Source organism: Hyla sarda, chromosome 2 (genome assembly GCF_029499605.1).
Source record: "Hyla sarda isolate aHylSar1 chromosome 2, aHylSar1.hap1, whole genome shotgun sequence".
In the NCBI taxonomy this organism is placed as follows: domain Eukaryota; kingdom Metazoa; phylum Chordata; class Amphibia; order Anura; family Hylidae; genus Hyla; species Hyla sarda.
This window is the reverse complement of record NC_079190.1, coordinates 216,859,684-216,875,686: the sequence shown is the minus strand read 5'-3', so window position 1 is coordinate 216,875,686 and position 16,003 is coordinate 216,859,684. Positions and strand designations below refer to the sequence as shown.

At 42.8% G+C, this 16,003-nt stretch overlaps 1 protein-coding gene across 7 annotated transcripts in view; it reads left to right on the top strand.

Moving 5' to 3' along the window:
• Positions 1–16,003, top strand: part of NF1 (neurofibromin 1) — a 241,565-nt gene that overhangs the window by 63,351 nt on the left and 162,211 nt on the right. For 4 of the 7 annotated variants that reach the window (XR_008888649.1, XM_056556352.1, XM_056556351.1 and 1 more), the window contains exons 13-20: positions 4,178–4,333; positions 6,068–6,181; positions 7,575–7,654; positions 10,308–10,431; positions 10,560–10,806; positions 11,051–11,124; positions 11,235–11,318; positions 15,377–15,817. Coding sequence is in view for 6 of the 7 variants with exons in the window: in XM_056556352.1 (XP_056412327.1) it covers positions 4,178–4,333; positions 6,068–6,181; positions 7,575–7,654; positions 10,308–10,431; positions 10,560–10,806; positions 11,051–11,124; positions 11,235–11,318; positions 15,377–15,817 (1,320 nt within the window). In the remaining variant the exon portion in view is untranslated. The remainder of the gene's footprint in view (positions 1–4,177; positions 4,334–6,067; positions 6,182–7,574; positions 7,655–10,307; positions 10,432–10,559; positions 10,807–11,050; positions 11,125–11,234; positions 11,319–15,376; positions 15,818–16,003) is intronic. The other 3 variants (XM_056556350.1, XM_056556349.1, XM_056556354.1) reach the window with 1 other exon arrangement.

The window sequence follows — 16,003 nt, the reverse complement described above, 5'->3', positions numbered from 1 at the left end:
CCCTCAAGAAAATCCACTTGTCCTGGCAGATAAAATAATTTTCACCAAAATAGTCTGATCCCCCCCACTAGACCACCAGGGATGGATATAAGATCCTTTAGACACTGCTGACAGCGGTAATCTAATGGGTTAATAGGTGATCGCAGTATGTCAGGATATTAGCGGTGGGAGAGCTGTAGCTCCTCTTACACCCGAGACAAGCCCAGATAAGTCTAGATGCAACTTTTTGATCACCTTATAAAAAAAATTTCATATGAAGTGACCAAAAATGAACAATTCTGGACTATTATTTACATTTACACCGTTCACCGTACGGTTTAATTAACATTATATTTTAATAGTCTGGACATTTTCACATGTAGCGATAACACTTATGTTTATTTTTGTACATTATTTTTATTTAAAGAAAATTGGAAACTTTTATTAGGAAAGGGGCTTATTCACATGTATACACACTTTTTACAATATTTTAATCACTTTTTTTCAGTCTCAATAGGGACTTCTGTGTTACTGGGGGGAGGGGGGTGTTCTGCTTCTCCAGTTTATATGGTGCATTTTGTGTCAGAAAATGCTGGAAGTTGCATTTAGTTACTAGATAACTACAACTCCCAGCATGCCCTGATACAGCCTATGGTTGTGTGGGTGTTGCAGCATGTTGCACTGTATAGTAGTACAGTTAAGGTTATTGTGTAACATGCTTCGAGTTGTAGTTTTGGTTCGTGTCAGCTGCAGAGCCATAGTCTGTGTCAAGGAATACTGGGAATTACAGTTAGTAACTACAACTCCCAGGATGCCCTGATGCAGCCTATAGCTCTGCAGCTGACCCGAACCAAAACTACAACTCCCAGCATGTTGCACTTTATAGTTCTACAGTTTAGGTTATGGTCCTACATGCTGGGAGTTGTAGTTTTGGTTCGGGCGTGTTTGTGTGCATCCGTGGGGCTCTTGGTTGGCGGGTGAGTATGAAGGGGCGGGATTCTGGGGGTGCAATTTAGTGCGGGTGCCACTAAAAATAAATAAAATTAGATGGCACAACTGCCCTAATGCCCGTCTGCTCCTATACAAAACATTTATGCATACACATCATACATGCATCAGCCACTGCCCCCATATCATACATACACACCCCCGCCACTGCCCCCCCCCACATCATACATTACATACACACACACTCACACCATACATATACACCATACATATGCACACATCATACATACACCTGCCGCTGCCCCCCCACATCATACATCACATACACACATCACACTTAGACATTATACACACATCATACATTACATACATATCACACACAGACATTATACACACATCATACATTACATACATATCACACACAGACATCATACACACATCATACATTACATACACATCACACATAGACATCATACACACATTATACATTACATACACACACACATAGACATCATACACACATCATACATTACATACACAACACACATAGACATCATACACACATCATACATTACATACACATCACACATAGACATCATACACACATCATACATTACATACACATCACACATAGACATCATACACACATCATACATTACATACACATCACACATAGACATCATACACACATCATACATTACATACACATCACACATAGACATCATACACACATCATACATTACATACACTCATACACACCATACATATACACCATACATATGCACACATCATACATACACCTGCCGCTGCCCCCCCATCATACATCACATACATACACATCACACTTAGACATCATACACACATTATACATTATACACACATCATACATTACATACACATCACACTTAGACATTATACACACATACACTCACACCATACATATCCACCAGTGTTTCCCAACCAGGGTGCCTCCAGCTGTTGCAAAACTACAACTCCCAGCATGCCCAGGGCATGCTGGGAGTTGTAGTTTTGCAACAGCTGGAGGCACCCTGGTTGGGAAACACTGATATACACCATCCTCCTACCATCATACATTACATTACATACACTCACACCATACATATATAACCACCCTTCCTGCCGCCGCCTGTAATCTCGGTCTCCTCACCTGAGCCGCCATGAGTGGACATCAGAGCTGTAGTCACCGCCGGTGTGAGATGAGATTTCCGTCCTCTCCTCTCTCCCCTCCCCCCCCTGCTCTGTGTTTTCCCCGTGCAAACAAGCAGCCTCCCTGTGGTGGATTAGGTCCTGTCTAGACAGAGCCGGGGGCGGGGATGGAGCTGTGTACGGAGCTGTCTACGTCCTTTCTCTCACCCTGCTGTGTCTTCTTGTGTAGAGCTGCATCCTCCGGGAGGGGAGATAAGGGGGCTCTGCAGTCAGCTGGAGGCCGCCGCCCCCTCCATACACTCTGAGGCCGGTGTGAGGTGGAGACTTCCATTGGCTCCTGCGCCTCACACCGACATTAAAGAAAAATAAGGGGGAAGTCTGTCTCTCCCTGCTAGCCCGATACAGGGCTAAATCTATAAACAATTCACCTGCCCGGCGCCCAAAACTACTAGTCCCGGGCGTCGGGCTATAGGATTTCCACATCCCTGTAGATGTGTCTGGTAGTAGCTTTCCCCCCCTCTTCCTTTAGTAAATACATGCACACTCAGCTGCTTTGTATGTGCATATGTATAGGGATTTGACAGCTATCTAAATACACACCCCTTAAAAACGGCTTGTTCTCTTTAATTTACCTTTTGTTGTGTGTGTTTTTTTTTTTTATCTTTGTGTGATGACGTTATATCAACCTGTTTTTGTCTTGAGACTCTACTGTTAAACTATTTCTTGTTGTACCGAGTTATACGTTAAGTTTACACTTAAAATTAATTGACTTGCTGTTGAGTTAAAATCCCCACCATAGGGAAATTTAAGTAGTGGATTTTCCGTGAATTCTATATGCTCCTACTGTAATAAACAGCAGATGTTCTGGATGCCTATTTGCCTTGATGAATAGGGTATTCAGAGTATCTACCCTTGTTAAATATATCCTTAAAAGTACTTATGTAGGGGTTTGCACCCTCCTATAAGATGTGATGTTTTTGGCCATGTAAGGCTAAATTCAGAAGATTGAGGAATCTCCAGCCAGATATATTCTGGACGAATATTCAGGGGGCGTCAGGCTGGGACCCTCCTACATTGCTTTCCCCATAGATGGCAATGTATTCTGCACAGATTCTGCTGAAAGAGTTCATTCTTTTGGCGGCAGAATTTCAACTAACGAATATTCTGCCATGTGCACTGGACAGCAGAATCCCATTGACAGCATTGGGGTTTTGCTGCACCAGAATTTGAGAGCGTAATTTCTATGTGGAATAACACGCCTTATGAACCTAGCCTAACTATATCTTACCAGACCTTAAGCTCAGGAAGGGCATCAGAAGTAAACAAGGACCAGTACAGCAAATGTTTATTTTTAGGTTATGGCTCCACAGGAACACTTGTTTATGGTAAAATCACTGCATTATTGTATGTGCAGAGAAATAAATAGAGACGCACTCACCCTTGATTTCAGCAAACGTGGAGGGACTTTATTAAAAAGTCACAGTGCCGTTACATCACACGGGAGAAACGGACAAACACAGCTCCGAGAGCAGCGGCCTCTCCGAGCTGTGTTTCTCAGTTTCTCCCGTGTGATGTAACGGCACTGTGACTCTTTAATAAAGTCCCTCCACGTTTGCTGAAATCAAGGGTGAGTGCGTCTCTTTATTTCTCTGCACACATTTGGATCTTGTTTTCTGAAGACTGCACCCCCTGCATCAGCGCTAGACGGACGCCCGCATATTCATCATTCCTAGTGATCCCATATATATAGACTCTGGTGCCAAGAGTCTCTTCCTCCTTACCTCTAATCTCGAACTGCATTACTGTGACTCTAAAGAAACCTCTGTATTTCTCTGTGAAGGAACTTGCATTGAGCACAAATATTTGAACCATGCCACATTTTTCCCCCATTATCACACACTCTTTCTCTGGATGCATTGAATGCAGGTTGCACTAATAGTATAATTTAAACACAATTTGTGGGCAATTCCTGTAGAGCCTGAGCCTCATTAGGTGTGCAATGCATATCACAAAATGAAAGAATATATATGTTTCCTATCTGTTTTATGGTAAATGTATAGTATATAATTCCTTCTATTGACAGTGTGCTGGAATTTTTCCTCAGAGTCTTACCTTTAAAGAGAAAATGCCATACCTTAAATTTAAAGAGAAGCCCACTGACATGGAGACCAGAAGTTATAAATACTTGTTGCTGTCAATAGTTAAACTCATCCACGGGGACCCAAAGCTGCTTTTGTATGTAAGTAATTTGTCTTTGTACCAGTATCAGGATGAGTATTCCCATTGTGATGTGACCTTTTTACCATAAAGTGTGTAAAAAATGTGAACCTGTCACCACCATTGGCGTAAGTGAACCATCAGCATTATGGGCGACTAGGAAGGTGCACCATTTAGCAAAGAACTTTCTTGCATTTGGCTCCCTCTGCTTCTCTGCATCCAGCCTGTTGACTTCCAAGAACGTCTTCAGTTTTTCTAGCCCTTTCCCTCACGGTTGATATGGCTGGCTTAATCAGTTCTCTCAATAGGACACGCTTAGCTAGCAGCAAGAAAGCATTGAGAAAGCTAGGTATAGTACGTATTCCTGCTGCTTCTGCTAGAGAGAGGTCGGCATAATGGAACAAAGGGTCTGGGGAGTCACTGACCATCAACCATCCAGTGTATGGCAGTGTAGGTTAGTATCTGATCCCAAAACTCATGAGGCTTTGTGCAATTTCATATCCCATGATAGAAATCGGTACCTGGGCTGTCACAATTTGGGAAGATGGTAAGCCAAGAAGGTAGGTCAAGGAACCCAGACAGCAGAAAAGTAAGCTCATAAGTCTTGCAGGTTGCCTTCCAAGCCAAGTTGGTGTCTATGATCACCAAGTTACATTTAATATGTACAGAATATCACTTTAATGCAGGTAGCTTGCATACTCAACCTCCACCTATCCCAAAAAATGTAACACAAATGTCCTTCACATCACAATAGTTACTCTCTATGAGGCTTCTGAACAGTGCTGAGAACATTACCAGAGATTATTCTAAGATCAATCTCCAGTGACTTTAGGCACATGTGCATTGCACGGATGAAGCCATGAACAGTACAACACATATCATTGCGCATGAGTAGTGAAGCAAGGTTTATGGTCCTAAGCTTCATCAGCACCATGTGCCCAGTACCACTGGAAATGTTGATAGACTTAAAGGAGTACTCCAGGATGTAAAAATTGGATTTCAGACTGCCGGCAGTAAAAAAAAAAAAAAAGAAATAAAAGGATACTTACCTGCTGCCAGTCCCCACGTGCCTCCGGTAACTCACTCCGGCCTCCGCTGCAATCCTCTTCCTGGTTGGCGGTGTTCGGTGAGTCATACTGCACTCAGCCAATCACCGGCCGCAGCAAAGTCACCCTCGGCTGGCAATAGACTGAGCAGCAGTGTGACGTTTTCGGCTCTGACACTGGTCTTCTTCCTGGTGCTGGGACTGAAAACGTCACACTGCCGCTCAGCCTATCGCCAGTCGAGGTGGGACTTCGCTGCGGACGGTGATTGGCTGAGAGCAGTATGACCCACCGACCACCAGCAACCAGGAAGAGGTTCGCGGAGGAACCGCGGGAGCGGCGACAGGTATGCACTCCTTTATTTTTTTTACTGCCGGCAGTCTGAAACACAATTTTTACATCCCGGAGTACTCCTTTAAAGGGGTTATCCAGCAAAAGAAATGATGTGTATGATGGCAAAATGTATAATCAATCAACTTAATATAATGTTATTAGCCATAGGACAGAGATCTTCCGTATCAGCTGAAATATCTTTCTGTGACCTCGTCCAAGAGCAGTAGCTCTGTAACTGCCCGCCCCCCCTGATGTCTTTCCTTTTATTTTTACTATTTTCATGGCATGTAAAGATTTATATATTTTATGTTTGTATATTAATGGGAAATATCACTTAATTTAGGAATGTACATTAGTTTGTTGCTTGTGTTTGTTTCCAGAACCCAGGAAAACCAGGACCAGACACACAAAACAGTACATCAGAATTAATAACTGGTTTGGTACAGCTAGTCCCACAAACAAACATGCCTGAGATAGCACAAGAAGCCATGGAGGTGAGCTTTATTTTTTGATAGGGAATCATCTGCAATAAATATTTTGAACTGCTGACACGGTTTCATATATCTTTCTGTACTTCCATAATAATAATAAAAAATAATAAATAAATAAAAATAATAAATAATAATAAAAAGAATAAGAAATAATAAGAAATAAATATAAAAAAAGGAAGGAGCACTGCTTCCAGTGTAGAACGGAGATTCAAAAAGGCCATTAGCACTCCGCGGGCTTTCTGTGTAAGGAATATGCAAAGCAGCTCATCACACCACCTTCTCAGGTAGCATGCCCTAAGATCAGCTCTGGCTCCAGTTACGAAGTCTCAGAAACTGATTGGGATTTATGCCAAGCCAGAATTCTCCCCAGAAGGGAAGAAGACCCATCTGCAGACAGCTGTTTCCGGTGCTTGCCCCTCGTCAGTACAGAGCAGAGAGTTCTTGCTTGGCTGTGGGAAAAGGCCTGTGACTAGCTAAAAGGGGCAAGTATTCTCCTTAGGGAGGAGCACCGCTTCTGGTGTAGAACGGAGATTCCAAAAGGCCATTAGCACTCAGCGGGCTTTCTGGGTAAGGAATCTGCAAAGGGGCTCATCACACCGCCTTCTCAGGTAGCATGCCCTAAGATCATCTCTGGCTCCAGCTATATCCAGTTATATTTACATATATTTATTTATTATTCTGTGGTACAAAGTGTCTAAAAGGTGTTTCCAAGTCATCCATCTGGAAGTCGAGCTCTGTTTCCAAATCCCACACCTGCACACGATGTAGTACAAGAACGAAATTTGGAAACTGCTTGGCTTCCAGCTGAAAGTCAGATAGGCAGGGTACAAGGAGAGAGAGAGATTCAGGGCCCTGGGAATGCCTCTTTGACACTTGGCAGTTGAGAATAAAAAAATTCCTATTTTATAATACTGACGAATATATGAAAAGTATCATGGCCCAGATAAACCAATATGCAGGAGGACAGAAGCTGTGTGGGGTAAATCTTGGCCCATGTTTCTCCTAACCCTAGCAGCAATTCAACACTGCCAGCATTTTGGGAGGATGAATTGGAGTTGACAGATTCCCTTTAAGGTAGTAGATATACAGTTTTTTTTTGTGAAACCTCTTATTTATGAAGCTATTGTGCCAGCATATGACCGGTTGATGATCCTGGTGCACTTTTAATACAGCATGCCAGTAATGGTAGTTTCCACCTTTTTTATATGGCATCAGCTGTGATGAGGCTATATTTACACAGAGAGGAGTGCATACATGTGTGGCCCCTTTTCATTTATTCCTCGCCTGACTGTGGCTGGAGCCCTTAACCTTTTATGGCGTATTGGCTTGGGAGCAACCCTTTAGGTACAGAGTATCACCTCTGTTTAATCTTAGTAATGTATTCTTTGTGCAATAGGCATTGTTGGTCCTACATCAATCAGACAGCATTGAACTGTGGAATCCCGATGCACCAGTAGAGACCTTCTGGGAAATAAGGTGAGTTATGCACTGCCTTGTCTACTACTTTCTTCAAGCTAATATTTTATTCATTTTTATTTTTTTGATAAAGGCAAAGGCTTTCCAGTATCAGTTAGACAAGACTTCTTTTTGCTTTTATAGGGTTATCCAAACCTTGGCAGATTACCCTACTGCTGAGCTGTCTGGGCCCCAAACAGTGCAGGGGAAGAGGGTAGAGCCAGCAAAAAGTGTCCCCTATTAATATTTAATTTGACCCGGCCTCCTGATGACAGTACCAGTAGCCTTGTTAGGGTGTAGCCTGCGCATATTTGATGTTGCAGATTTTACGCATCAACAGACCCTTAGTGTGGGTTCCATTTAGCTGTTTAAAAATCACAGGGACCAGGTGCTGGGAGGAAGTATATGGGGAATATGGTTGTGTTAGAGTGGCTCTCCAGTGGGAATAAAACTTGCTTTTAAAAGAAAAACAGCTTATAGGTACCTTTCAGGCTCCCCGCAGGTCTCCAGGGTCAGGGCACTCATCTGCAGGGTGCTTTCTGCCGTGACGTCACAGTGCCGCTCTGCTAATCCCTGTCCCTTCTCTTTCAGTGATTGGGGGAGAGGTGCAGTTAGCTACGTCACTCTGAGAGAGCACTAACCTGTGACTGGGGTGCACTGACATAGGAGACCTGTGGGGAAGCTGCCCATAGATAATATATTCCCACTAGACAACCCCATAGTAGTTTTATATTGAACAGTGTTTTCCAAATGCAATCGTCAAGTGCCCCCAACAGGTCATTTTGTGAGGATTTCCTTAATCTTTCACAGGTGATATAATTATGGTGAGGACATGTGACACACTTGTGATGTTTTCTCTGCATGTTTTTTTGAATAGAAGAAAGGAACTGGAAGTGCTGGCACTCATTAAAACTCCAACTTTATTGCAGCCATAAAAACATCAGGATACAAAGTAAAGACAGTCAACATACATGGCTGGCGCGTTTCGGATCAATGACCCCTTAACGAAACTGGTTTTGTTAAAGGAAAACTGTCAGATATTTTCTCCCGCACTATCCACAGGTACTGATGGATAGTGCAGGAGACTCTGATTCCAAGGAGCCCTACCTTGCCTGGATGCACCCAGCAGTTTGCCCGCAATTTTAGTTTTATTCCATGTGGAAATCTTGTTGTAACTGGCACGGGCGGGGCTTCGGCAGCCTAACTGGCACTGACTTCAGCGCCGCTTATGAATATTCATCCCCCCTCCCTCCAGTTAGGAGTGGTGAAGAGAGGGAGAACTGGAGGGAGGGGGGATGAATATTCATAAGAGGCGCTGACGTCCGTGTCAGTTAAGCTACAGAAGCCCCGCCCGTGCCAGTTACAGCAAGATATACACCTAAAATAAAACTACAATTGCGGTTAAACGACCTAGCGGATCCGGGTAAGGTAGGGCTCATAGGGATCAGCGTCTCCCGCACTATCAATCAGTACCTTGGATAGTGCGGGAGAAAATATCTGACAGTTTTCCTTTAAAGGGTCATTGACCTGAAATGTGTCAACCGTGCATGTTGACTGTCTTCACTTTGTATCCTGATGTTTTAATGGCTGCAATAAACCTGGAGTTTTAACGAGTGACAGCACTTCCATTTCCTTTCTTCTATTTGCCGAGAGAGAGACTGTGCACCCCTCCCCATGTGAGCTGACGCCTGTCTTCTTTGTTGGATGTTTTTTAATGTTCACTTGTTTTTTTTGGCAAAAACGCCCAAACACGCTCACGATATTTTTCTATGGAAAAAATGCTGTGACCAGATATTGGCATGGAGTCAATAGGGAAATGCAAAATGCCAAACCCACTTTGTGTTTTTGGATTTGGCATTTTCTTTTCTAATCTCAGTGGTTTCCTGCAATTTTGATTTCTGTGGCAATTTTTCTAAATCACAGCATGTTGAGACTGGCATTTTTTTCAAGCAAAAAGCCATAGTTTCAGCATTGGAGGTGAGAAGTGATGCATAATAATTCTTGATCTTATATAGCGCACACAGATTCTGCAGCACTGTACACTGTAAATGGTTTCCCTGTCCCAATTGGGGCCCACAATCTAAATAAGTATGTTTTTCGATCTTGGGAGGGAACCAGAGTTCCTGTAGGTACTCACACAAACACAGGGAGAACATACAAACTTTTTGCACATGCTGTCCTGTGGGTTTTAAACCCAGGACCCCACCGCTGAAAGGCAGCAGTGCTCACCACTAAGCCACCAGTTAGCATCACTACTTACCTATGTAGACCATACAGTATACATTGGTGCATAGCCACTGATGTATATTGTCCATGTTGCCATCGGGACTAAGCTGTGCCCGCGGCTATACATTTTATTTTTTTTACCTCCTGCCCAGTATGAGCTGTGCTTGCAGCTGTATAGCTGTTCATCCCTACTTGCCTCCTTAAACTCTCCTTACATACTGCCCCTTTTCCTTATAAAATGCAGGAAAAAGCAGTGGCCATTTTTATGCTGTTTTTTCAGGTGAGTGGGAAAAAAAAAGTGGAAACCTAACTTAGGGATCCTTAAATCATAACTTGTTCAGGGTTATTGAGGGATGTGCTTGGGATACAGTCATGTAGAATTTAGCTTTGAGCTCAGCCCTACAGTCTTAAGTATGTTAAGTGAAAATATGTTATTTCTCTCCCTTAGTTCCCAAATGATTTTTTACATCTGTAAGAAATTGACGGGCCACCAAATGCTGAACAGCACAGAAGTCCTCAAATGGCTGCGAGAAATATTAATTTGCAGAAATAAATTTCTTCTTAAATACAAGGTAGTTTAAAGAATTATCTGTCCATTAATGCTTAATCTTAAATTTTATTCTTTGTAGTTTTGAACATGTAAACTGGTTGACTTTGCTTACCAAAATTGATAATTTTTTTAAATAATTTATTTTTATAGGAAAGTGCTGCAGCTGGAAGTGGAATTCCAATATGTCGGCAAGCTCAGACTAAATTGGAGGTTTCTCTCTACATGTTTCTCTGGAGTCCAGATATAGAAGCAGTTCTTGTAGCAATGTCATGTTTCCGAAGCTTGTGTGAAGAGGCTGAAATTCGGTGTGGAGTGGATGAAGTGTCGGTCCAGAATTTTTTGCCAAATTACAACACCTTCATGGAGTTTGCATCAGTCAGCAACATGATGTCAACTGGTAAGGATATGTATTAAATGCTGCTCCTTATCAAGGTTTTCCAACCAGGGGGTACAGTTGCCAAGTCCAAACAGCATTGCCTGTGTAACGACTCTGATACTACTCTTACCAAAGCAAATGTCCCTAGGTTCCTCCTTTTTTCCATAATTAGAGAAAGCCTTGCACTAACATTTCCTGTCTTCCAGCAAGGAGAATTTAGGCGTTGAATTAACATCATGGGTTATATATATATATTGTATTGTAGGCAGAGCAGCTCTACAGAAGCGAGTTATGGCCTTACTTAGAAGAATAGAGCATCCTACTGCAGGGAACACAGAGGCAAGTTATTTATTTCTGACAAACAATGCTTATCTTTTATTGTATTGTTCAATATTTTTCAATATAGTTATTGTCATTATGTAAGTGTTATAATGTGTATTTCTTTTTAGGCATGGGAAGACACACATGCAAAGTGGGAGCAAGCAACAAAGTTAATCTTAAACTTCCCAAAGGCTAAACTGGAAGATGGTCAGGTAGAGAAATCTTAACTGCATTTCTGTCGCTCTGAATTTTGTAAATAAAATCTATTATAACTAGGGATCGACCGATTATCGGTATGGCCGATATTATCGGCCCATAATCACGATTTTGGGCATTATCGGTATCGGCAATTATCTTGCCGATAAGCCGATAATGCCCCGCCCCCCGCACCCCCGCCACCGCACCGCGACCGCCACCCCCTCGACCCGCCGCACCGCACCTCAGACCCACCGCACCGCGTCGCACCCCCCACCGTGATGCTAGGCGGTATACCGGTATGGATTTTTTCCCATTAATAAAAAAATTAAACTTACCCGTAATGGGGGTGGTCCAGGCCATCCTTCCTTCATGTAGTGTCCGGGGGCGTTCCGGGTGGAGGGTGGTCCGGTCCGGGCTGTCCTTCTTCTCCGACGGGCCTCTTCTCCACTCCGGGCAGGCTCCGGCCTAGTATGCTGCATAGATGCCGCTACGCCGTGACGTCAGGTGCGTCGCTGCGCACGGGCGTCACTGCGCAGCGACGTCTATGCAGCGTACTAGGCCGGAGCCTGCCCGGAGTGGAGAAGAGGCCCGCTGGAGAAGGACAGCCCGGACCGGACCACCCTCCACCCGGAACGCCCCCGGACACTACAGGAACGATGGATGGATGGCCCGGAGCACCCTGGCAGGTAGGGGAGAGAAGCGGGTGGTGGCGGCGGCGGCCTATGGCCCCGCAAAAGCCACTGCAGATCATTGATTTAAAGCGCCCGCTTTAAATCAATGATCTGCAGCGGTGTCGCAGGAGGTTAAATAGCCGATAACTTATACCGAAATATCGGTATAAGTTATCGGCTATCGGCCCTAACCTGCACCGATTATCGGTATCTGCCCTAAAAAAACGATATCGGTCGATCCCTAATTATAACGTTCACATCAAAAAAGACTAAGGTTTAGATTAAAAGTGAAATTATATAGCGGCTGGAGATGATTGCATCTGTGATGACCATTGAGTTTCATATTCTTTGTGTGTCCCTTATTTAATGCACAAATACATTGTGCTGAAGTTTACGTGATCAGTTGGACCACCTTTTTTAAAGAAACATTTAACAGTTTTCTTGTTAGTGTTTTTTTTTTTTCCCCGTATAATGTCAGCACTACTGCATTTTTACATTCCCAATTGAAGCTTGGTTATGTGACCCACCAGTATGACAACCCGAAAATGACATTGCTCGATACGTCTTAGGAAGAGATGTGTTCTGGGTCACGAGATGTGTCCTGGGTCACCTGACTTCTGGTGAACTATATGATTACATATATTATTAGATCATTCCTGGCAGCTCGGACCCCTTCTCTCATCTCTATTCCCCAGATTTATCAAACTGTGTGAGAGAAAAAAAATTTAGTGATTTTTCCCTCAGCTACCAATCACAGCTCAGCTAACAAGCTCTAGTAAAATGAAACCTCAGCTGTGATTGGTTGTTATGGGAAAATCACTCTTATTTTTTCTCTCACACAGTTTAATAAATCTGGGCCTTAATCTATATATCCTCTCTTATAAGTACCCTAATAGAAAAATAGGGACAGTAGGTGAGTCCATACACTCAGGGACAGTAGGTGAGTCCATACAGTGATCAGCTGCAGTTATCCAAGTGATCACAATGACTGTGTCTCCTGTGTGCAGCTTGTCTCTTGAATCTTTTTTGATGGAGCCTGACACTGCTGTTTCACATAAAATATAATGCACTTACTGCACTTTGACAGAACTCAGAGTTATTACAGTGAGGAATAAGAATCAAGATGGTAGACAAGTAGTGTAATCAGCTAGAACAGATAAAAAAAAAAGGCATACATAATAACCTATGCTTTATTTAAACTATGTGAACTATATAAGCAAAAATTAAAAAAATTGTGGACTGCTTCTTCAATGTCATTTTACACCACATCGTTCTTTTGAGCATTGTTTCAGATGCTTGCATGTTAGTGACTTTTGTAATTAATGTTTCCCAGTTTAGTTAAAGGTGTATTCCAGTACTTAAAATGTATACCCTATCCACCCGAATGCAGCGCACTGATATCTGACACTCCATGAGACAATACATGGAGCACGTGCTGACCCATTGCTGGAGCTCGGAGGGGGTCCGAAAGTCAGACAATTCCTCCCTGATCAGACACTTCTCCCTACACGGTCACCTTCACTAACCTGAATACAGTCATGACCGTAAATGTTGGCACCCCAGACATTTTTCTAGAAAATGAAGTATTTCTCACAGAAAAGGATTGCAGCAACACATGTTTTGCTATACACATGTTTGTTGGAACTAAACCAAAAAAGGGAGGAAGTAAAGCAAATTGGACATAATGTCACACCAAACTCCAAAAATGGTCTGGACAAAATTATTGGCACCTTTAACTTAATATTTGGTTGCACACTCTTTGGAAAACACAACTGAAATCAGTTGCTTCCTATAACCATCAATAAACTTCTTACACCTTTCAGCCGGAATGTTGGACCACTTTTCCTTTGCAAACTGCTCCAGGTCTCTCTTATTGGAAGGCGCCTTTTCCCAACAGCAATTTTAAGATCTCTCCAGGGGTGGCATTTAGATCTGGACTCATTGCTGGCCACTTCAGAACTCTCCAGTGCTTTGTTGCCATCCATTTCTGGGTGCTTTTTGACGTATGTTTTGGGTAATTGTCCTGCTGGAAGACCCAAGATCTCAGACACATACCCAGCTTTCTGTCACTGGGCTGTACAGTGTGACCCAAAATACTTTGGTAAGCCTCAGATTTCATGATGCCTTGCACGCATTCATGGTGCCAGAGGCAGTAAAAGAACCCCAAAACATCATTGAACCTCCACCGGTATTTCACTGGAAGTACTGTTTTCTTTTCTTTGTAGGCCTCATTCTGTTTTCGGTAAAAAGTAAAATGATGTGCTTTACCAAAAAGCTCTATCTTGGTCTCATCTGTCCACAAGACGTTTTCTCAGAAGGATTTTGGCTTCCTCAAGTTCATTTTGGCAAAATGTAGTCTTGCTTTTTATGTCTCTGTGTCAGCAGTGGGGTCCTCCTGGGTCTCCTGCCATAGCATTTAATTTCTTTTAAATGTCAACGGATAGTTCACGCTTACACTGCTCCCTGAGCCTGAAGGACAGCTTAAATATCTTTGAAACTTGTTTGGGGCTGCTTATCCACCATCCGGACTGTCCTGCGTTGACACCTTTCATCAATTTTTCTCTTCCGTCCACACCCAGAGAGATTAGCTACAGTGCCATGGGTGGCAAACTTCTTGATAATGTTGCGCACTATGGACAAAGGCAAATTTAGATTTCTGAAGATGGACTTGTAACCTTGAGATTGTTGATATTTTTCCACAATTTTGGTTCTCAAGTCCTCAGACAGTTCTCTTCTCCTCTTTCTGTTGTCCATGCTTAGTGTGGCACACACAGACACACAATGCAAAGACTAAATGAACTTCTCTCCTTTTATTTGCTTTTAGGTGTCATTTTTTTTATATTGCCCACACCTGTTACTTGCCCCAGGTGAGTTTAAAGGAGCATTACATGATTGAAACAATATTTTTCCACAATTTTAAAAAGAATGGCAATAATTTTGTCCTGACCATTTTTTAAGTTTGGTGTGACATTATGTCCAATTTGCTTTTTTTCCTCCTTTTTTGGTTTAGTTCCAATACACTCAAAGGGAATAAACGTGTGTAGCAAAACATGTTACTGCAATCCTTTTCTGTGAGAAATACTTCATTTTCTAGAAAGATTTCAGGGGTGCCAACATTTACGGCCATGACTGTAACGGTAGATCCCAATGCGGCTATGAGTGAGTTCTATAGTAGCATCGGGTTTGTGCACATTCAGGTCAGCAGCGCCAATGTCAATTATGTATGATTGTCCTGCCCTACAAGAATTAGGAAGTTATACTGGGCGCAGCAATGGACAGGCATGGAAACTTGATGTGGGAATACCCCTTTAAGTACTGTAATGCTCCTTTTGAGCCTTACCCTTTAGACTGTTTTGTGATGTTCATCTGTATATGATTAATTAAAAGCAATTTACCTACAGGTGACAGAGAGCCTTCATAAGACCATAGTGAAGAGGAGAATGTCTCATGTGAGCGGAGGAGGGTCTATAGATCTTTCCGATACGGACTCTCTACAGGAGTGGATTAACATGACTGGGTTTCTTTCTGCCCTTGGTGGAGTTTGCCTGCAGCACCGCAGCAATGTTGGGCTTGTCACATACAGCCCACCCATGGGCCCTATAAATGAACGTAAAGGCTCTGTCATCTCAATGGTATCCACTGAAGGAAATGCTGAAACCCCTGTCAGCAAGTTTCTTGATAGGCTTCTATCTTTGATGGTGTGCAACAATGAGAAAGTTGGCGTGCAGATACGAACAAACATTAAAGACTTGGTTGGTTTAGAATTAAGCCCTGCATTGTATCCAATGCTGTTTAACAAAATGAAGAACAACATCAGCAAGTTCTTTGACTCCCAAGGGCAGGTAAGGAAGAAGATACTAATGTGTTTTACACATGTGTTTAAGTTTTAGTTTGGCAGAGAACAGTCCATCTGTGTGCATCCTGCTTGTGCATACACTCTTGCATGTCTCTTTGGATCTCCATTTCCACTGCGGAGATATATAAATGTATTATATTTTGATAATTGGAATTCCTGTTCTTTACATTAA